Raw genomic sequence first — 20,766 nt, 5'->3', positions numbered from 1 at the left:
CTCTGCCTCCCACTAGTCCGGCATAGCACTTCCTTTTCTCAGAGCTCCCCAGAGAAGTGCCCCCAGAAAATGGAGTTGGTCTTCCCTAATGAATTCATCTCTATAATGAAGAGTATAATATCCAAGCTCCAGCATATTTACATAGCAATCTCCACACAAAAGCAACATTACAAAGGGAAGATTTTTAAAAGAATGTCATCTCAAAGCTCCATTTCCTATAGTGCTAAGAACACTATGGGAATTACCCTGACAAGAAGACAAAAAACGACTTCCAGGGATGCTGGGTTAGAGACAATAGCTACACCAGCCCCATTAATGTTTAAACTCAATGGAGCATAAAACTGCTTTTCTCTACTTACAGGCAGGCATCATCTTACAGAGAGGAGAAAAAAAAAATTACCATTTAACTCTAGTGAAATCCTTAAGCCCTCCCCTAGTTTTTATTCCCATTGAAATACTCCAGTAAGTAGCATCAGAATGAAAATGAGAATCGCTCTCTTTGGGGGAATGGTTTCCGAGCCTCATCAGTAAGTGTGCGAAGAGCCCTCCACAGAGACGGAGGAGGACGGCTGCCAGTTGGGAAAGGATCTGTCACCAAAACCGGCAAAACTAGCTGTGGTGACATACCTGGGGACTTGGGAGCCTCTGGGCTGACTTCAAAAGGCTTCAAATACGTGCAGGTCAGGGTAGACAGGAGGCAGAATTCAAGGGTAAATTCAAGGAAGTAATGCCTTCAGGGTACATTTGACTTAGTGGGCTGCAAGGGGGAGCATTTATCATTAATATATTAGCTGTTTCCCTGGGGGATTCACGGGAACTGAGCCAGGCCTCTGTTAGTAAATCACTGGACCTAATCCCACATTACATTTGTGTAATGCCTGACAAAGCCTGTTCCCATTATCTCATTTGATCCTGAAAACAATCCTCAGAGGGAGGCAGGGCAGGGATTATTTTTTCCATTTTACAAGTGAAAACACTTGTAAACTGATTTGCCAGGAGCCACACACCCAGGATGTGGCAGGAACGAGAGACTTCAATCTAGATCTTTGTACAACCTGTACAGGGTTCTTTTAACTCCACACAACAGACAGATCAAAATATTCCCAGCCCCACCCAGTCCTCACACCCAGCAGCTTAACCAGCAGCTAGGAGTTCACCAGGACAGAGCAATTTGTTCACACTGTCCCCACGCCTCTGTCCTAATGAAGATATATAGCCCTGACTGGCAAACCCTCTGGGGGAAAAAAAAAAATCATTTCATATTGTCTCCCTACACCACTGACCAAAATTAATCCCAGATGGATTTGAAAATAACAACAAACAAACAAGGCATTAAAAAAAAAAAAAAAACCCACTAAGGAAAATAGAACTCGATATTGAATAACTTGCTGGAGACAAGAAGACTAAATTTAGCATTGTGTTAAAAGTCTCAAGGAAAGGGATTTTGTAGATTTGGGGGCATTAAAATTCGTTAAGTTTTAGTCACAAAAACATGACTGTAAAGGGCCAAAAAAACCTGAAGAAATAGAGCAAAATGTGGAAGAAAAGGGTTAACTAAACTTATGTAGAAGAGTCACGCAAATACTAAGAAAAGCTCAAGATGAAAAACTTCCTAGGAAACAGACAATTCACAAAAAAAGGAAGTACAGTTGGTTAACAAACATTTAGAAAACTGCTCTACCTAAGTAAAAATCAAAGATATGAAAACACAAAGGAGATGTCAATCTCACCTATGAAATCAGAAAAAAAAATTTTTTTAACTTTTAATACTCAACACTAATGACGGGAGAGTAAATGTACTCAACCCTTGTAAAGCAGTTTGCCACGTTTATCAGAAACCTTAAAATATAATTTGACCTAATATTCCACTCCTGGGAATACGGTCTTAGGAAAGAATCATCAATATGGAAAAAGTTTTACGCAAAGAAATGTTAGTCACGCACTTACAGTGGTGAAATTTGGTAAACAGCAAACGCTGAAGGAATTGTTAAATAATTTATGGAACAAACACTTGATGAGAACTTATGTAATCATTATAGGTTTTCAAAGTGCATGCAATAACACGAACACCATTTATGGTGTAATGAGAAGTGGAAAAGCGCGTGCGTTGTACGTGTGGCTGTTTGTAAAATACACTTTGCTAGAAAAAGGCTGGAGAGGAAACATTCTTTTTTAACGTGAACATGTTTGAGTCCTATGATTGAGAGAGGTTTTTTCCACCGTCCTATATTTCTATTTGACCTTTTAAAAAAATTTTTTTAATGAACAAAATCAACTTTTCTTTAGCCATGCGGTGGCGTGTCCTTCTCTCCCAAGTTCCCTGGGGACTTGAGGACAAGACGGAGAGGAAGTCTCAGAGGCCCTACCCCGAGATGATCCCGCTCTTCTTAGCAAGGTCGCCGCCGCACCCCAATTCCCCCTCCTTTCCCCACCTCCAGCTCTGCGAACCGGGACTGTCGGCGAAACCCGCCCCTCCCCCACTACACCAGGTCCTGGTGACTGCGGGTGCGCGGGGGAGGAGCAGGGCAGGCCCAAGCGTTGCTGACACGTGGGGAGCGAGGAAACGTCCGAGGAGGAGGGGTGGGGTGTGTGGGTGGGTGTGTCCGCGAGTGGGAGAAACCAACCCAGACCACCTCCGAGTCTTCATTTTCTCGTGTTGCTTACCGGACGGAAAAAGGACGCAGCTCTCCCAACGATCCAGAGCCCCTCCTAGGTAGGTACAGAGAGCAAACACCAGAAAGCTCCGGCCGCGACCCTGCGCTGCCCGCGACGACCAGTAACCCGTCCCCTGGTCGCACGTCTCCCCCCCCCCCCCCCCCGCGTCCTGGCGCGGTGGTAGGGCCCGGCGGCGACGTCACCCATTGTTTACAAATCAACCCGAGCCGGTAGGATTCCGGCTCCCGCGGCTGCAGGCGCGCGGCGCGAGTGCCTGGCGGCTTCCCGCTTCCGTGTCCGCCCCGGCCCCGGCCCCGGCCCCGGCCCCGGCCCCGGCCCCCGCTCCCGCTTCGGCCTCAGCACCGCTCCCCGCTCCGCCGCGGCCCATCGAGCCCGGCGGGCCGCCGAGCCGCCAGCGCCGGCCGCCGAGCTCCGTGTGCCCGGGCGGGGGGCCATGCCGTGTCGGAGGGAGGAGGAAGAGGAAGCCGGCGAGGAAGCGGAGGGGGAGGCGGAGGAGGAGGAGGAGGAGGACAGCTTCCTCCTGCTAGAGCAGTCGGTGACGCTGGGCGGCTCGGGCGAGGTGGACCTGCTGGTGGCCCAGATCGGCGAGGCGCTGCAGCTGGACGCGGCTCAGGACAGCCCGGCCTCCCCGTGCGCGCCCCCGGGGCCGCCGCTGCAGCCCCCGCGGCCCCCGGCGGCCGTGCGGGCGGACAAGGCCCGGCCCCCTGCGCTGCCACTGCTTCTGCCGCCCGCGCCGGCCGAGGCGGTGGGCCCGGCGCCCCCGGGGGCCCTGCGCTGCGCCCTCGGGGAGCGCGGCCGCGTGCGGGGCCGGGCTGCGCCCTACTTCGTGGCCGAGCTCGCCGCAGGCCCCAGCGCTCTGCCTGGGCCGTGCCGGCGAGGTTGGCTGCGGGGCGCCACCGCCTCCCGCCGCCTGCAGCAGCGACGATGGCCCCCAACTGGGACGCGCGCCCGCGAAGACGACCCGCACCGGCTCCTGCAGCAGCTGGTGCTCTCGGGGAACCTCATCAAGGAGGCCGTGCGAAGACTTCAGCGAGCCGTCGCTGCCGTTGCAGCCACGAGCCCAGTGGGCGCCGCTGGGCCCGGAGGCGGCCGCAGCGGACCGGACCCTGTCTCCCTGCAGCCTTCTGGCGCTTTGCACTGACCCGGGGGCCCCTGGAGGAGGAAGAGGACACCGCTTCGCAGACCCAACAGCGTCCTACCCTCACCGACCGAGAGCTGAAGCCGCCGTTGCGGTCCTGGGAGCGACCGCCCAGGCTGCGGAGAGACGTGTGGGGAGAGACCTCAAGGCGAGAAAGAAGTTACCGGCCCCAGCGAGGCTGTCGGAGAACAGGAGCCTGGAGAAATGCACGGGCCAGGGCGCATAGGTGCCGCGTGAGAGTTTTCTCGGCCACCTCGGGGCCAATGACCTGGGATAAAACTGGGAGAACTATGGCAGCTACTGGCATCGACTTGTACCTGACTTAAGCCTTGGGGGCGTCATGTGCTTCGATTGTTTAAAGATAGGGTTCTGAGGGGCGGGTATCGCCTGGGCTTTATTAACAATACTTGAAAACTAATGACACGCAAACATTTTATTTTCTGGTGGAAGAGCTTAGTGGAAATGGTGCTACAATTGCTGTGCAAAGAAATTCCAGAGGGAAGAAGAATGTAAAAGCTTGGTGGTGGTTGGGTTGCCATCACCCCCTTTTCCCCACCCAACTGGTGTTTGGTGGAGGTGGGAGATGTGAACTCCAGTTAGGGGGTTAGAGGGAGCTGAAGAATTTTGAAGGTGGCGCCAGTTGGAGTTGAATGTGGACTTTTAACTGACTTGACCTTGCCACCTGTGGTTCAAGGTCACAGTTTGCTCTCTGGCAGAAGGCTGTGGGGTTCCTGGGAGAACTAAATTCATCCCTGGGTCTTTTCTTTCTCTTGCTCCAAGAAGAGCCCTGTCTGTGCTTTGCTACCTTTTGGAGTCTCCCGAGGACACACAGAAGCAGAGAGGGACCTGTGGGGAGAGTTATTTTTCTGTGCTTTCCTCTTTCCAGAACTCCTCCTCCTCTTTCCCTGAGGCCACTCTTGGCCTAGCCTTGAGCTTTCTCAGAAAGTCATAAACAGACTCCCCTGTCCTCCCAGCCAGACTTTGTTATTTCATCCTTTCTGGTGTCTGCATGGGATAGATGAGACCCTGGATGTTTTTCTGCTATATTCTGGCCGTCTGTGGGGCCATGGGCCTGAGCCTTTGTGGGTCCTCATCCCTCACAGCCTTCTTCTGTCACTAGCTCTTCTTGTGAGTGACTGAAACCGTGTTTAAAATGTGACTCTCCGAGAGGAGAACCCGCCGGCTTTACCCTTGTGAAACTTGACGGCACTTTAAGGAAAGTGCCACCCCCAAACTTTAAGGTAGCTAAACAAATTTTAAAAACAGTTTCAATGGCTCGTTCATCCTCCAGATGTAGCTGTTGACGTACACTTCGCACCGGAGTGTCTGAAATTGTGGTGGTCCTGATTTATAGGATTTCTTAATTAAAATGTCTGCTGAATAAATTTGGTTTTTGTTTTGGAGCATGTTTGGCTTTTTGGTGGAAGGTGGGGGAAAGAAAAACACATAGGGGATATCTTAATAATGAAGGGTGAGTGTACTTGGGGGGACCTGGGCAACGGGTTGGAGCCATCTCTGCTCAGCGTAGAATACTGGTAGAGCTGCAGGACTTCATTGTTTCTGGGTTGATGTTAACCGAAATCAGCAAATTAAGTCCAGATTTTTAAAACCTGCTAGATGGGCTTCCATTCCCTCTGTGGAATAAGAACATATTCCAGAAATGCTCTCTGGGCGGAGGGCAGAGGCCAAGAGACTTGATGTGTCTGGAGAGTGGTGGAGGTGGGGTGATTTTCATCTGGATTTGTGTGTGTGTGAAGAATGGGAAGCCAGCCTGTTTCTTCCTGTTTTTAGACTAACCTGGTCTGGAGCTCTGGCCTAGGAAAGGGAAACCAGTTTCACAGCGATATATTTGGTAGTTGTAAAATGGCTTGGTTTGAGCAGGCAAGGGTTAGATTAACTGAAGTTTTCCTGTCCTCAGGCCTGTTTTCCCCAGGCATGGAACCCTGGTAGAGTCCCTTCCTACTTGGTCCAGCCCAGAGTTCTGCCACCCAGCCCCCTAGGGAACTTCTTAGCACCTCTTCCTCCCTCGCCTGCCCACCATTTTCTCATGGGGGGACCACAGGGGAAAGGTAGTGTTCAGTGACTGGGTTTGACTCGGCCCTGCTACTCACCCATCTGTATCACAATGAGCAAGTGACCACCCTGTGCTTGTTCCTTCGCTCATTAATAAAAGAATACTAGTTAATAGGGTAGTTGGGAGGGTTAAATGAAGATCAGGGATGTCTGGGATAACTTGCTCAAAGAATGATAGTGGCTAATTCTTGTCACCACCACTGCCTCTTCCTTGGTCCCTTCCTTTGGGAGCGGCCCCTTCTTTGGGGACCAAACGTGCCCCACTTGCCCTCGCTAACTTTAGCCACCATAATACAAGCTGTCCCAGTCTCTTGCTACTGTACCCTCACATCCCTCGTTCTGACTCCTTCCAGAAATCTGCTTCCACGTAACCTTCCAAACCAGTCTATCTCTGCATTCATCATTCTGGGGGTTGTATTCACTGGGTATACATGTGCCAGGAGTCACTGTTCTGGGTATCCTCTCATCATGTCATGGTTTTATGGGCCATAATGTGGAGACTGTTTTCTCCATTTTATAGATGAGGACACTGAGGCCCAGGAGACTGACTGACTTGCCTGAAGTCACCACCTTTTTTTTTTTAATGTTTTATTTTGAGAGAGGGTGCATGCTCACGCATGCGCATGTCCCAGCGGGAGAGGGGCAGAGAGAGGGAAAGGGGATCCCAAGCAGGCTCCACACAGCGCAGAGCCCGAGGCAGGGCGCCATCTCAGAAACCTTAAGATCATGACCTGAGCCGAAATCAAGAGTCAGATGCTTAACCGACAGCCACCTAGGCGCCCCTGAAGTCGCCACTTTTTAAGTGGACAAGCTGGGATTTGAAGCCAGGCAGTCTGGTTCTAGGATCTCCTGTTCCTCAACCAGACCTTCCAGTCTACTGTACCCCCTGTATGAGACTTCCCTGACACCATTTTCTCCCATGTTGGGTTTATTAAGGTTTCTTAAGAGCATCCCACTAAATACCTTAACACAATGGCATCACTGTTCTCAAACTTCTCTTGAACACCAGCCACATATATGCAAAGTGCTGGGGCTGTGGGATGCGGCAGGGTTTGAGACCTCCTGGGCGAATTCGCAAGCAGCTTTGGGGCCGAGGCCTTTACATAAGATAGGAGAAATTGCCTAAGAAGGGCGCGGATAACAAATGGTACCTGGCTGCTGCTTTTAGAACCTTGAGTTGTCTAAGATGAGGGCATAGGGCCGAGATGGTGCAGTCTCACCCAGAGCAGATGTCCTGTGGGTCTGCACTATTCCCAAGAGCACTTGGGAATGAGGTTAGAATGGTGCCTGCAGACAAGGAGAGAAGAGCTATGAGACCTGAGAAGCAAGGTAGAAGGAAAGAGAAGTGATACCTGTTAAGGGCAGGTGCTCTGTTGACACCTTTTATGAGACCTTCCTTTGCTCTCTACAATGGGGAGAGGTAGGACTTATTGGTGGAAGAGCAGGGTCTGTACTCATGGCATTAAGCTGATTCTCTTGCCTCCTGCCTGAACCACCCACATCTCTAGTCATGAACAGCCCCCTCTGTGGATTCAGCCATTTGCAAAGGCTGTAGGGAGCCAAAGCCTGGGCCTGGGCCTGGGCAAGTGTCTCTCTATATTGAGACAATGGCCATTTCCAAGGTATTGGAGCTTGGGATGGCCCATTCCTAGTACTTGGCCCAGGAATGACTGTGGCTGGGATATCCCTAGCCCTTTGAGTAGCTGGGCACCGAACTGGGGGGATGTGAGCTGGCAGAATTGAGACAGCTCCCATCTTCTGAAGGGGCTGGGACCTAGGTTTCCCTGGTAACATTCTGCAAGTTTTGAGCCCTTAGAAGATCCAGAAAAATAGGGAAGTGGCAAGGAGAAGCTAGCTGGTTGTGGGGGTGGGGGTGGGGGTTGATCAGGAGTTTCATGTGTGAAGTTATAGGGACGGCAGCCTGGTGCCTCATAAATGATTAGAGCTGTGCTGAAGATAAAGACTTGGCAGTTAGAGCTAAGATGGGTGGATGGATCCTGGGAGACGCTGGCAGTTGGGAAGCAGTAATAACACTAGCTAATGTCTGTCGTGCTTCCCATGTGCCAGGCTCTGTTCTAAGTTCTTTATAAAGACCAACTCATCACATCTATGTGGGAGGGAAAAAAGTAAACAATAGGAATAGACAGAAAGAGTAGAACCGAGAAGCCACGGGAGACTGTAAGGGATGGTGGGTATGTGAGTGTGTCTGCACGTGCTTATGGGTGTATGCACACGAACAGATGTATCTACGTTATCTCTGTACATCCTCTGTGGCTAGGTCCAAGGTATATGGAATCAGATCTTAGTGACTTTCACTATTTTTTTTTTTTATATATTTATTTTTGAGAGAGAGCACGAGCTGGGAAGGAACAGAGAGGGAGACACAGAATCGGAAGCAGGCTCCAGGCTCCAAGCTGTCAGCACAGAGCCTGATACAGGGCTCGAACGCACAAGCTGTAAGATCATGACGAGCTGAAGTTGGACGCTTAACCGACTGAGCCACCCAGGTGCCCTCTTTTTTATTTTTTAAATTTTTTTTATTTTGAGAGTGAGTGAAAGTGTGAACAGGGGAGAGGCAGAGAGAGAGAGAGAGAGAGAGAGAGAGAGAGAGAGAGAGAATCCCAAGCAGGCTCAGTGCTGTCAGTACTGAGCCTGACGTGGGGCTTGATCTCACAAACCATGACCTGAGCCAAAATCAAGAATCCGATGCTTAACCAACTGAATCACCTAGGTGCCCCGTGATTTTCACTATCTTTTTTACACCCTCTGCCTCAGCACCATTAAACAATAGGTCTTGAACATCTGCACTGTGAGTTTTCCCCCCTTTAACCCAGCTGACGCAAAGTACTATCTATGGTGCATCTGGAGAAAGGTGATTATGACTCCAGTCCAGGGAAGATTTTTGGGAAAACCTAGGAAATCATTTGTCACCCGTGCTAGGTTGTGGAATCTAATTTCGCTGGTAAAAAAGAAACAGGCAAAAAGGCAGGCCAAAGGTAACAAGAAGATAACCAGCTTGTGATTTTTTTTTTTAACCCACCCAAATCAATAAGTCAAACAAAGTGCCTGAACAGCCTATCGACTGGGGTTGTGAATTTTACCTTCTATGAGTCAGTTAATTGATAAGAGGGAGCAGTTAATAAACTTGATACCAGATTTAGTTTCCATTCTATTGTGGCGTAAGTTGTAGCGGAAGGTTCAGAGGATTCCTTCACACAACAACAGAAACACACCAGCGATCCCAGGCGTGATGGGTTATACAAAGTGGTTTCAAGAGCCAACTCTCAGGTGCCCAGCCTTGCTGTGCTAGGAGTTTGTGACGTAGGTGCTGTCACTTAGTGGGCACGCCACCCTTGTAATCCCCCAGAGCCCTGCCCTTCAGACCTGTGCAGACGGGGCATCTTGTGCCTTCTTGCCTCCTCAGGCAAGCTCACCCCTGAGAGCATCTTCAGTTTCTCCCTCTGCACATCCTCCATGGCCGTCAGACAAGCTCAAGTCTCTCCTGGTTGAGCGAATCCTTCCATTGGCCCAGTTTTTCCTTTTTAGCTGCTGTCCCTCCTTTCTCATCTTCTTTGAGTTTCTAGGAACCACAGCTCCTCACTATGCCCCAAGCACCCTACTCCCCTGGCCTCTATAGGTCTGTTGAAATCGCCCCATTTGTTTGCTCTGCAAATATTTACTAAATGCCAATACCAAAGCAGCGTTACTAAATGCAGCTATGTTTTGGGCAGTTGGCTCAGCATTTTTACTAGCATTAGCTCAGTGAATCCTCACAACCCTGTGAGGCAGGGACTTTATTACTATCGGAGTTCACAGATGAGGAACGTGAGGTTTGGTGAGGTGAAGTGACTGGCCCGAAGTCACAGGAAGGAGCTTTAAAGGAAAGATCCAGAATTGCCACCCAGGCCTTCTGGCTCCAGAACTGACATTTTAGTTGCCACAAGGTACTCTATGGAGGCCTGTGGGGTTTTGTTTTTTTTGTTTTTTTTTTTCTTTTCAAAGTGTGTCTTGTCTTTTCGTCTCTCTTCCCACCAAGGCCCTTATCACCTGGTGCACGGATGTTATAACAGCCATGCAACTGATCTAGCTTACCATAAATGTCCCCCCTCAACCTCAGACCATCCCCTACGCTGAGTGGCCTGATAATCTGCCCAACACATCCTCTTCATCTTGTCCTCTGCCATTAAAGAATATCTAATCTCTTTGGGAAGGGAAGACATTCACATATGAGTTCCCGAGATAACCCTATAATGACAGTAAATATAATGAAGGGTAAGAACAAAATGAACTCCAAGATCACTCCCTGTGAAGAAATTACATGAGTTTCTCAGTACAGGTTATACACGAGTGGACAGAGTGGGCACACAGAACTTCAGCTGAGCCCTGAATTTGAATTAGAAGGGTGGGTTTTATTTATTTATTTTTAATGTTTATTTTTGAAAGAGAGAGCACAAGTGGGTAAGGGACAGAGGGAGAGGGAGACACAGAATCCAAAGCAGGCTCCAGGCTCTGAGCTGTCAGCACAGAGCCCGACATGCGGCTTGAACCCACGAACTGTGAGATCATGACCTGAGCCAAAGTTGGACGCTTGGTCGACTGAGCCACCCAGGTGCTCCAGAAGGGGATGGGTTTTCTGATGGGGGCGTTAAGAGCTGTGGTCCCAGGCTGTCCTCAGCACAAACCCTCCCCTTTGTAATATTTCCTGCTGCTCCTACTCTACTAGTCCTGATCTGCTTTCAAGGTTTGGGATGAAGGGCACTGCCACCCTTTTCAGATTAAACCTCATCTAGACTGAGTAAAGTGTTCTCTATACTTCCCTTAGCACTTACCTATACAACAGGGGCGTATGCTCAAGCAACTAGTCTTCAGAGGAAACAGGTTTATGCTTTTGAAGAAACAGATGGAAGAAGTCCTTTTTAAGAGGCAGGATTTTCCACAAAAAACAAAGTCGTGACCTTCATGCAATAGCTTCCAGATACAATGTCTTATTATTCGAGGGCTTATTGTTTGCTATTTACTTCCATGCATTATCTAATTGAACACTCACATAATTTTTCCAAGGTAGGCCCTTCTTCTCCCATTTTGCAGATGAGTTCATTGAGCTCATTAATTAGGTTAGTGACTCTGCCCCAAATCACACAGCTACCTGTGTGGAGGCAGGGTAGGGCTGCCTGCAGAGCCCAAGGTCTTATCTATTATTACTTCTGGGAAACTGTTAAGGGCCGGTCACTTGTTCCCCCATCAGTGATGGATGGAAAACCATGAAGATGTACTGCACGGGAGAGGTTTTGCCCCTGGGCCTGCAGGAGCCTGCACCGTGTTCAAACGAGTGAACCTCTGAGGGGCAACCTCTCTGGGCTTCTATGGCTAAATAGAACTGTGGTAGCACTAGACCGCCTAAGGCTGAGCTCTCCCTGGGCTGACATTCTGTGATTACTGAGCATTGGTGGAAGAGGGGGGAGCTAATTGAGTGAGTTAGTAATTTAGTTGCCAGGGTAACTCTTTTCCGATTGGAAGGAAGGGATCACAGGGTTCAACACAGACTTTGCTGGATACGAAAGTGGTGTCTGATCTTCATTCCCTGTCTTTGCTTATGAGCTGGAAAAAGAAGGGTGAAAACTGAATCCAAATATTGTAGCGTTTATGCCTAATTTAGAATGAAATCCTGGGGTGGCAGACTGTGCAGTTCTCTGTGAGGTGTGGCATTCCTTTCTCCACATCACTCGTTACTTGCCAGTTTCCGTGTTTTAATTTATTTTGTATTTTTCTCGTTGACTTTCTAGCTTGGTCTTTTATCTCATCCAGGCTGTTTTCTCTGGCCAACTAGCTGTCTTCATAGGACGCTGAACATTTTGTAAGAATATGGTTGTGGCGTACCTGGCTTTCCCTAGCTCAGCCTAGGGATCTGGGGTATGTTTTTCAGGGTTCCAGTGGCAGGGCCACCATCTTGGACAATTACAGAGGTGTCACTCACCTTGTAGTATATGTGCGGAGTTGTGCAGTGAACAATATTGGACTGTGTATGACGGTGTTAGTCTATTGGAAAGAGGCCTGAACTGGGAGCCCAGAGACCTGGGTTCTAGACTCTGTTAGGCCTTTGACTTTCATAAGTGACTTTGGTAGGTGACTCTGTCCTGTTCCCTTCCCGGACTATTTTTCCACCTATATATATAAAGTGGTCTAATAACTTAACAATCATTTATGTAAACCTTGACTTATTTCAAAAAAGATTTTGGGGTGACTAGTAAGGCCTGCAAGATTTTTTAAAAGCTGGACGGTTTAGGGTTACGGTGCATTTAAAGTGCCTGATAGTAGAGATTAGTTTTCTCCAGTTGTCCTTTTAAATTATTTATTTTGAGAGAGAGAGTGTGCAAATTGGGGAGGGGGGCAGAATGAGAGAGAAAGAGGGTGACAGCAAGAGAGAATATCTTAAGCAGGCTCCACACTAAGCACGAAGCCTGACGGGCTTAACGGGGGCTCGACACAGGATTCACTCCCATGACCCTGTAATCGTGACCTGAGCCAAAATCAAGAGTCAGATGCTTGACTGAGCCACTCAGGCTCCTCTCCAGTCTTCCTTTTTTAAGGAGGGAGTAGTACTATGTGAACCCCATGGTTGAGTCTAGCCTTAATTGATCATTACAAGCCAGCACGGCCGGTGCAGTGGCATCAAATCATGGCCAGTTTGGCCCTCGATTGCCCCTAACCCTTTGACCTCAAGGAAATCCCATCCCCAGTAAGAAGTGGAGCTGATGACCCCAGGAGTACTCCAATGCTGGAGGAAGTCAGCACTTGACCACTTTCCTCCTGCTCAGCGCCCAGTCGTGGCAGCCACCTACACTGTTGGAGTGTCCTCTTCCTCAGTGTTAGAGCCTCCATAATCACCCTTCCCTTGCTGAGCCCCACTGGAAAAGCCTCCCACAACATTTTCTGGACAGGATGTAGGGAACAGCTGGCTTGGTGCGCTCTGGAGGTGTATCTCAGACTATCAGGGGCGGAGAGAATGGGGAGGTATAGACAATAGGCATGGAGTCCAGAAGGAAGTTAGAAAGTCAGGACTGTAGGGGTGCCCAGGTGCTCAGTTCATTGAGCATCTGACTCTTGATTTCAGCTCAGGCCACGATCTCATGGGTTCATGGGATAGAGCCCTGAGTCGAGCTCTGCGCTGACAGCAGGGAGACTGCTTGGGATTCTCTCTCTCCTTCTCTCTCTGCCCCTCCCCTGCTTGCATTCTCTCTCTCTCTTTCTCAAAATAAATTGAAAGAAAGAAAGAAAGAGAAAGAAAGAACTGTATCCAGAAAGCACTTTTGGGACCATGGCATGCCCTTCTTTCATGAGAAACCTAGGACCCAGTCATATGGCTACCAAGGGGCAGTCCTGGGAAGGAACGAGTATGGACTAGAGACTGTTCTTCTCCAGTATGTGCCAGTCACAGCAAACTTTTCCACATCTCACTTCTCGTCTATTGTACAGAAGGAAACCAAAAGCCCACAGAGGTTGAGCAACTTGTCCGAGGTCCCCATTTAATAAGTGGCCTTGAACCCTGGTTGATATGTTGCCTAGTGTGGCTCCTTCCTGGAGGGAACAGGCTGAAGTAACTCAGAAAGGGAGGGATAGAGACAGGCCGTTATGTCACCGCTCCTGGAAAGAATGGCAGCAAACATGCTAAGAGCAAAGAGAGGAGTCCTTTCAGACACTGCCAGACAGCTTTCCCACCGTGGGTTTGTCTCCTGATCGGCCGCTAACCAAGAGCTGCCCCAGCCTTAAGGGCTGCCTTGTGAAACGAGTCCACTTAATGACCACGTTAGAAAGAAAAAAAAAAAAAAGTGATGAGCCTCCCAGTCTGCAGTGACAGGCTGAACTGATGTCCTTTGCTAATAGTCAGAGGCAGCTTCATAAAACTCCATCACTGACTAGTAATCCAAAAGGCTCTAAGGTTTTAGTGAATGGGATTGGTCCAAAACCTGACCTCACTTTCATTTAATTTCATGCCAGCACCAATACACGCCCAGCCACACAGACCCTGCTTAACTAGTGAGCCGCTCAGACACAAAGGCGCTCTAATTACCATCCACAAGGCAGGCCGACAAGGATTTCAAGTGTTTTTAAGGTTTATGGATTAGAGAAATGTGTTCTCTGCATCTTTCGCACCGAGGGCAAGTAGAAGATAAAACCCAACAATAAACCCAACAAAAAACCCAACGCATTTATTGAAAACAAGTATTTCAGTTAAGTTAAAATCCTACAATCAGGATAAGCCACAATTCCAGACACTCCGGTGCGAAGTGTAGATATGTCAATAGCCACATCTGGATGATGAACAAGCCATTGAATCTTATAAAACTAAAACACCCACAAAACGGTTTTAGATCCCTCAGAGTAAGTGAACAGTATGTTAAAGCACTTTACCACGATTCACAATGGCAAAGCCTGCAGCTTCTCCGTTTGGAGGGTCACATTTTCTACTCGGTTTCCTTCACTTACAAAGGCGAGCTGGCATGCCTGGGGGAGGGGCAGAGGGAGGAAATCAACTCCGTCTATCCAGGGAATTGCAGCTGTTATTGCAAATGGCCCCGGAGAGTCCATTATAAGCTGTTGTGCGAGGCTGTGTCCCCGGAGTGCGCGTCACGTGGCGTCTCCCCAGCCCCCAGCCCTGGCCCCAAGGAGCACCAGCGCCACCCACTTGGAGTAGGACAGCAGAGCCGTGGGGGGAGCGCAGGGACCCGAGGCTAAGACTGGGCAGTTTCTGTGAAAGCCCAGGGCGCGGCTGCCCGCAGAAGGCACCGGCGCCCGTCACGTCCCCGCCTCCCCATACCCGCGGTGGCCGCGGTGCGCGTGTCCTTAGGAGACTCCAGTACTTGCAAAACACCGAGCTCTTCTCCGGAGTACAGGCAGAACCCGGCAACTCTTCTGCTCTACTGGAACCCCGGAACCCTGCCTGCGCTCAGGAAAACAGTGACCTTGAACCCGAGGAGGAGAGGGACGGCTGTGAAAATATTTTAGAGAGGAAGGAGGGTTCACTCCACGTCCCACCTTACCTTTCCCCAGCACCGCCCGCCCCCGCCTCCCGTGCCAATCTCGCACACCTTTCCCTGCCACGCTGAGAACCGCAGCCAGTTGCAAAACGGGGGACAGAGAAAACGTTACTCCTATTCAACTCCCAAAAAGTCCTTTCATGGTACCGCGTGTTTTGTATTAAGAACCAGCACCCAAAAGACATGAGATGCGTTATTTTTTTTTTTTTAAGAGTCACAAATTTTCAAGTCTGGCAGTTTGAGGTTCTCCCTGAAATGACGGTCTACTCGTGTTCCCCTCCCCCAAAGTGGATCAGGAACCAGCCCTGAAAAGGTAAAGTAACTGGGATCATCCTCGTCTTTCAGACGCTCGGCGATCCCGAGAAGCGTGGAGTGTGGCCACATGGTCGCCGGGCTGAAGGTCTCCGAGAGGCTGCGTGGAACTGCAAGCTGCACTGCCGGGGCTGGTCAAGCCAAATAAGGAGTCCTACTGAATGTGAGCTTGGAGTGCGCTCTGTAATCTGCCTCACAAATAGGGCCAACCAAACTGTTGCAAACACACTGGAGCCCTCCATTAATTCCCCAAGGAAATATTCGCGGTTTTTCCATTCCTCGTCTGCATTAGCTTATTTTCCCGTTTCCAACTGCGCGAGTTCACCAGTCTGAATAGGGATGCAGCCCTCAGCGGAATCCCTTGCCCTCCAGGCAGAGGCTGGCACTGTGGCCACTCGGGGTGTTAGCTGCCAGGTACCAGAACGCCGTCGCCAGTTTTGAGCTGCGCCCTCCTCCCGGACGCGCCGGGGTCGTTGCAGGCCGCGCGAGGGCTGTGGGGCGAAGGGGGCTCATGCACTGGGGCCGACAGAGGCCCCGTGAGCGGGCGCTGGGGAAGCTTTGCGTGTAACTGCAGCCGTCGCGAATGAAGCCTCCGCACAGCCTCCTTGATGAGGTTCCCCGAGAGCACCAGCTGCTGCAGGAGCCGGTGCGGATCGTCGTCGCCGGTGCGGGATTCGAGCTGGGTCCCGCGTCGCTGTTGCAGGCGGCGGGAGGCGGCGGCGCCTCGCAGCCAACCTCGCCGGCACGGGCCGGACAGCGGCTGCGGGGCGCCCCGCTTGTTGGCTCCCGAAGGCCCATCAAGGCCGGGATGAGGGGCCAGTGGGGACAGAGCGCTGGGGCCTGCGGCGAGCTCGGCCACGAAGTAGGGCGCAGCCCGGCCCCGCACGCGGCCGCGCTCCCCGAGGGCGCAGCGCAGGGCCCCCGGGGGCGCCGGGCCCACCGCCTCGGCCGGCGCGGGCGGCAGAAGCAGTGGCAGCGCAGGGGGCCGGGCCTTGTCCGCCCGCACGGCCGCCGGGGGCCGCGGGGGCTGCAGCGGCGGCCCCGGGGGCGCGCACGGGGAGGCCGGGCTGTCCTGAGCCGTGTCCAGCTGCAGCGCCTCGCCGATCTGGGCCACCAGCAGGTCCACCTCGCCCGAGCCGCCCAGCGTCACCGACTGCTCCAGCAGGAGGAAGCTGTCCTCCTCCTCCTCCTCCTCCGCCTCCCCCTCCGCTTCCTCGCCGGCTTCCTCTTCCTCCTCCCTCCGACACGGCATGGCCCCCCGCCCGGGCACACGGAGCTCGGCGGCCGGCGCTGGCGGCTCGGCGGCCCGCCGGGCTCGATGGGCCGCGGCGGAGCGGGGAGCGGGGAGCGGTGCTGAGGCCGAAGCGGGAGCGGGGGCCGGGGCCGGGGCCGGGGCCGGGGCGGACACGGAAGCGGGAAGCCGCCAGGCACTCGCGCCGCGCGCCTGCAGCCGCGGGAGCCGGAATCCTACCGGCTCGGGTTGATTTGTAAACAATGGGTGACGTCGCCGCCGGGCCCTACCACCGCGCCAGGACGGGGGTGCGCTGTACGGTTGGGGGGCGGGGCGCCCGCTGGGCCCGGGTGCAGGGTGAAACCTAGCTGCTTCTGAGTCCACCAACCCTGAGTGCTGTGTGCAGGAGTGCACTGGGTTGCGGATACCCGCTCTGTCAGCCGGGCGTGGTTGGCATTTCCAGAAAATGAACACCGGCGTGGACTCAGTTGGTTTCTTCCACACACAAGCACAGACACTTACACCCACACACTCCCCTCCTTTAGGCGCGTCAACTCGTCTGGGTTTGGCATTTGCGCTTTTGAGGTCCCGGGTGCCCGCGTCTGGGAAGTGATGACCCGGCGAGTGAAGCGAGGATGGAGAGAAGGGGTCAGGCGAGAGATCTGTCTGGAGATTAGGGAAACGAGGCTGACAGGGATGAAAAGGAAGCCCAGGACCTTGTGGTGTGATGGAGTGCGGGGGGCGGGGGGGCGGGCGGTGGGTGGTAGAGTTGGAATAGGCAAAGAAAGGACACAGAGCAATGTTTCTTGACCAGGAGCATGGGTATATGGGGCCTGGACTGGGGCTGACATTCCTGGAGAGGAGGAGATCGTTGGTCTTGGGCGGTGGGTGTGTGAACTGAGCTAGAAAGTTCTAAGAATGCCTCAGCTCAGCAGGGGAGTATCTTCTCTGAGGGGAACACAGGAGAGGAAAATAAGCTGTTTGGATGAAAATGGAGATATGGATCAGTTTAACTCTTCAAGATATCATGATTGGCTTAATGATTAACCAAGACTTCATTTTTTAAAAGGAGGAGGGATGGAAGAATGATTCTTCACTGTCTTGTTGCCTGGAGGTTTTAGACCTTTATTCAAAATCCCAAATCCCTCAGGCCTAACTTCCAAACTCTACACTTGTAGGTGGCCAAGTGTAGAGGCCCAGCCTTTACAAGCCAATCAGGGGAGGTATACCATCAGCGTGAGAGAAAGATTCAAAACTGGATTATGGTGATGGTTGAACAACTTAGTAAATTTACTAAAAATCATTGAATGGTCTCTTTCTTAAAAAAAAAAAAAAATTAACATTTATTTATTTTCGAGAGGGAGAGACCGAGCATGAGAGAGGGGAGCTGGGGGACAGAGAATCCGAAGTGGGCTCCACTCTGATAGCAGAAAGCCAGATGTGGGACTCGAATTGACCAACCCTGAGATCATGACCTGAGCTGAAGTTGGACGCTCCATGGACTGAGCCACCCAGGTGCCCCTCTCTCTTTTCCCCAAAATAGTTATTTATTTATTTTGAGAGGGAGAGAGAGAATCTCAGCACAGAGCCTAATGTGGAGCTGGAGCCCATAAACTGGGAGATCATGACCTGAGCAGAAACCAAGAGTGGGTTGCTCAACCGACTGAGCCCCGCCCCGCCCACCCCCCCTCCCCCAGCTCCTGAATGGTCTCTTAAGATGAGTGAATTTCATATGTAAATTATATGTCAATAAAGCTGTTTTAAAAATTAGCCATAACACTTGCACACACAAATACAGAAGCCAGGCAGAAGGGGGCTACTTTAGGATAGGCAGCAGGAGAGTAGCCTAATTTAGAAAGGGAGTGCCAGAGGAAGAGACTGGAGACCATCCAGATGGGGAGAAACAAGTGTCGTGGTGGGCAGTTCCAAAGATGGTAATTACAAGAGCAAACCTCCAAGGAGAGATGGGGTGGAGGGAATAGGTGGGTAATTGTTTAAAAAGTGTTGGGTTTATCCTTGCTAAGTATGGAGAGAAGAATGTGGGAATAAAGGAAGAGGCAGTTTGAAAAAAGCCAGGGAATTTTTAAATCTTGGAAATGGGGACTTCTACAGGGTGTCATAAAATTCATCATCTCTTTTTAGTAGATTCCTTAGGATTTTCTATATATATTGATCATAACATCTGCAAAGAAAGATAGTTTTACTTCTTTCTAGTCTGGATGCCTTTTATCTTTCTTGCCTAGTTGTCCAGCTAGAACTCCTAGAACAATGTTAAGTAGAAATGGTGAGGGCAAGCATCCATGTCTTGTTCTTGATCTTAGGGTAAAGCATTCAGTCTTTCATCAAGTATGACGTTGGCTGTGGGTTTTTATAAAAAGATGGCTTCATCAGGTTGATAATATTCCCTTCTATTCCTGGTTTGTTGAGCATTTTTTATCACGAAAGGACTATCCCCTCATTTTAAATCACTATTCTTTTTAAAATTTTATTTTAAAAATAAAAGAGAGAGGGGCGCCTGGGTGGCGCAGTCGGTTAAGCGTCCGACTTCAGCCAGGTCACGATCTCGCGGTCCGTGAGTTCGAGCCCCGCGTCAGGCTCTGGGCTGATGGCTCGGAGCCTGGAGCCTGTTTCCGATTCTGTGTCTCCCTCTCTCTCTGCCCCTCCCCCGTTCATGCTCTGTCTCTCTCTGTCCCAAAAATAAAAAAAAAAAAAAAAAAAAACGTTGGAAAAAAAAATAAAAGAGAGAAATTTTAAAATTATTTATTTAAATTTTTATTTTAAAATAAAGAGAGAAAGAGAGAGAATGTGTGCATGCAAGAATGGGGCTCAATCTCACAACCCTGGGATCATGACCTGAGCTGAAATCGAGCCGGGCGCTCAACTGACTGGCCACCCAGGTGCCCCTTAAATTATTATTCATGTGAATGTACAATCAAGGCAGGCATTTATTAGCTTCAGTATTCTGAATCTACTTATTTAAAAACTTAAGATGTAAATAATTGGTAGCAGCTTACAATTTGTGTTTTTTAAAAATACTTTTATGTTTCCTTATTTTTGAGAGAGACAAAGTGCAAGCAGGGGAGGGGCAGAGAGAGAGGAGACAGAATCTGAAGCAGACTTCGGGCTCTGTGCTGAGACACAGGGCTCAAACCCATGGACTGGGAGATCATGACCTGAGCTACAGTCAGACACTTAACCGACTGAGCCACCCAGGTGCCCCTTGAAGACATTATTCTAAGTGAAAGGAACCAAACACAAAAGGCCACATATTGTAGGATTCTATTTATATGAAATATCCAGCAAAAACAAATCCACAGAGACAGAAAGTAGATTAATGGTTGACAGGGTAGAGAAGGGGATTAGGACTAACTGCTAATGGGTCGGGGATTTCTTTTGGGGTGATGAAAATGTTTTGGAATTAGTGGTGATGTTTGCACAATGTAGTGAGTATACTACAAGCCACTAAAATGTACATTTCATAAGTATACACTTTAAAATTCACCTTAGAAGGCATCTGGGTGGCTCAGTCGATTCAGCGGCCGACTCTTGATTTCGGCCCAGGTCATGATCTCATGGTGGTGGGATGGAGCCCCGCGTCCAGCTCCTCACCGGGCATGGGGCCTGCTTACGGTTCTGTCTTTCCCTCTGCCCTCCCCAACTCGTGTGGGTGCATGCTTTCTAAATAAATAAATAAACAAATAAGTAAATAATTCACTTTAGATGTGAGATATATATCAATTTTTCAATGCTAAAAAATATTAATGGTAACATCTAGGTGCTGGGTAATAGGGTAGTTCACTGTCAAATTCTTTCACTTTTGTTGACTGCAAATTTTTAGAATAAAATGCTAGAAAAAAATAAGCCACAGAAAAGAGCTGATTAATTTTATGGCTTCCTTCAGAACTGCCCGGGACACGGGGTGGTGGTGGTGGTGGGGGGTGCTCAGGGCTGACAACTGGGAAGGAAGGGAGCAAGGAAACACCCGGCTGGCAGGTTGCCTGCTACACGGCAGGGGAATTGTGTAGACTCATTCTCCAGTGTTGAAAGAATGTAGACAGTCTGCTGCAGGCTGACCAAATTCTTGCCCACTGTGGAGGATTTCAAACTGTATGGCAGGAATGAGGCTTGACACTATTTTCAGAGGCCAGCAGCATCCCTGAGTGCTGAGCGATGGGCAGACATGGGCTCGCCTCTTTATCAGTCCCTTCATTGCCACCCAGCGCCCACGCAGGGAGGCTGGAGGAACTGAGCTGGTTGGAGGTTGGGGGAGGGGGTATGTGTATACAGAGAGAATTTAAGAG

The 20,766-nt window shown here is 50.5% G+C and overlaps 3 protein-coding genes and 1 long non-coding RNA gene across 6 annotated transcripts in view; 3 read left to right on the top strand and 1 right to left on the bottom strand.

The window, feature by feature from the left end:
- Positions 1-2,300: 2,300 nt before the first annotated feature.
- LOC131493157 (uncharacterized) lies at positions 2,301-15,511 on the top strand. The gene is made up of 2 exons (XR_009252492.1): positions 2,301-2,713; positions 15,268-15,511. It is a non-coding gene; the product is annotated as an uncharacterized LOC131493157 (long non-coding RNA).
- On the top strand, positions 2,769-5,217 carry FRAT2 (FRAT regulator of WNT signaling pathway 2). Its single transcript, XM_058697343.1, has one exon. The coding sequence runs from the start codon at positions 3,110-3,112 to the stop codon at positions 3,815-3,817; it is 708 nt and encodes a 235-aa protein (XP_058553326.1). The 5' UTR covers positions 2,769-3,109; the 3' UTR covers positions 3,818-5,217.
- FRAT1 (FRAT regulator of WNT signaling pathway 1) lies at positions 14,073-16,711 on the bottom strand. The gene is made up of 2 exons (XM_058697342.1): positions 14,974-16,711; positions 14,073-14,873 (listed from the first exon to the last, which is right to left on the bottom strand). The coding sequence occupies exon 1, from the start codon at positions 16,484-16,486 to the stop codon at positions 15,638-15,640; it is 849 nt and encodes a 282-aa protein (XP_058553325.1). The 5' UTR covers positions 16,487-16,711; the 3' UTR covers positions 14,073-14,873; positions 14,974-15,637.
- A 295-nt stretch (positions 16,712-17,006) lies between these two features.
- The window catches only part of ARHGAP19 (Rho GTPase activating protein 19), an 81,759-nt gene continuing 77,999 nt past the window's right edge, over positions 17,007-20,766 (top strand). The window contains exons 1-3 of one of the 3 annotated variants that reach the window (XM_058697337.1): positions 17,007-17,187; positions 17,824-17,980; positions 19,254-19,362. The gene's annotated coding sequence lies outside the window, so the exon portion shown is untranslated. Of the gene's footprint in view, positions 17,188-17,270; positions 17,981-19,253; positions 19,363-20,766 lie in introns of those variants that run through there. The other 2 variants (XM_058697339.1, XM_058697338.1) reach the window with 2 other exon arrangements.

The sequence above is a fragment of the Neofelis nebulosa genome, chromosome 13 (genome assembly GCF_028018385.1).
Source record: "Neofelis nebulosa isolate mNeoNeb1 chromosome 13, mNeoNeb1.pri, whole genome shotgun sequence".
Lineage (NCBI taxonomy): Eukaryota > Metazoa > Chordata > Mammalia > Carnivora > Felidae > Neofelis > Neofelis nebulosa.
The sequence above is the reverse complement of the archived record's forward strand: the minus strand, read 5'-3'. Positions and strand labels throughout refer to the sequence as shown.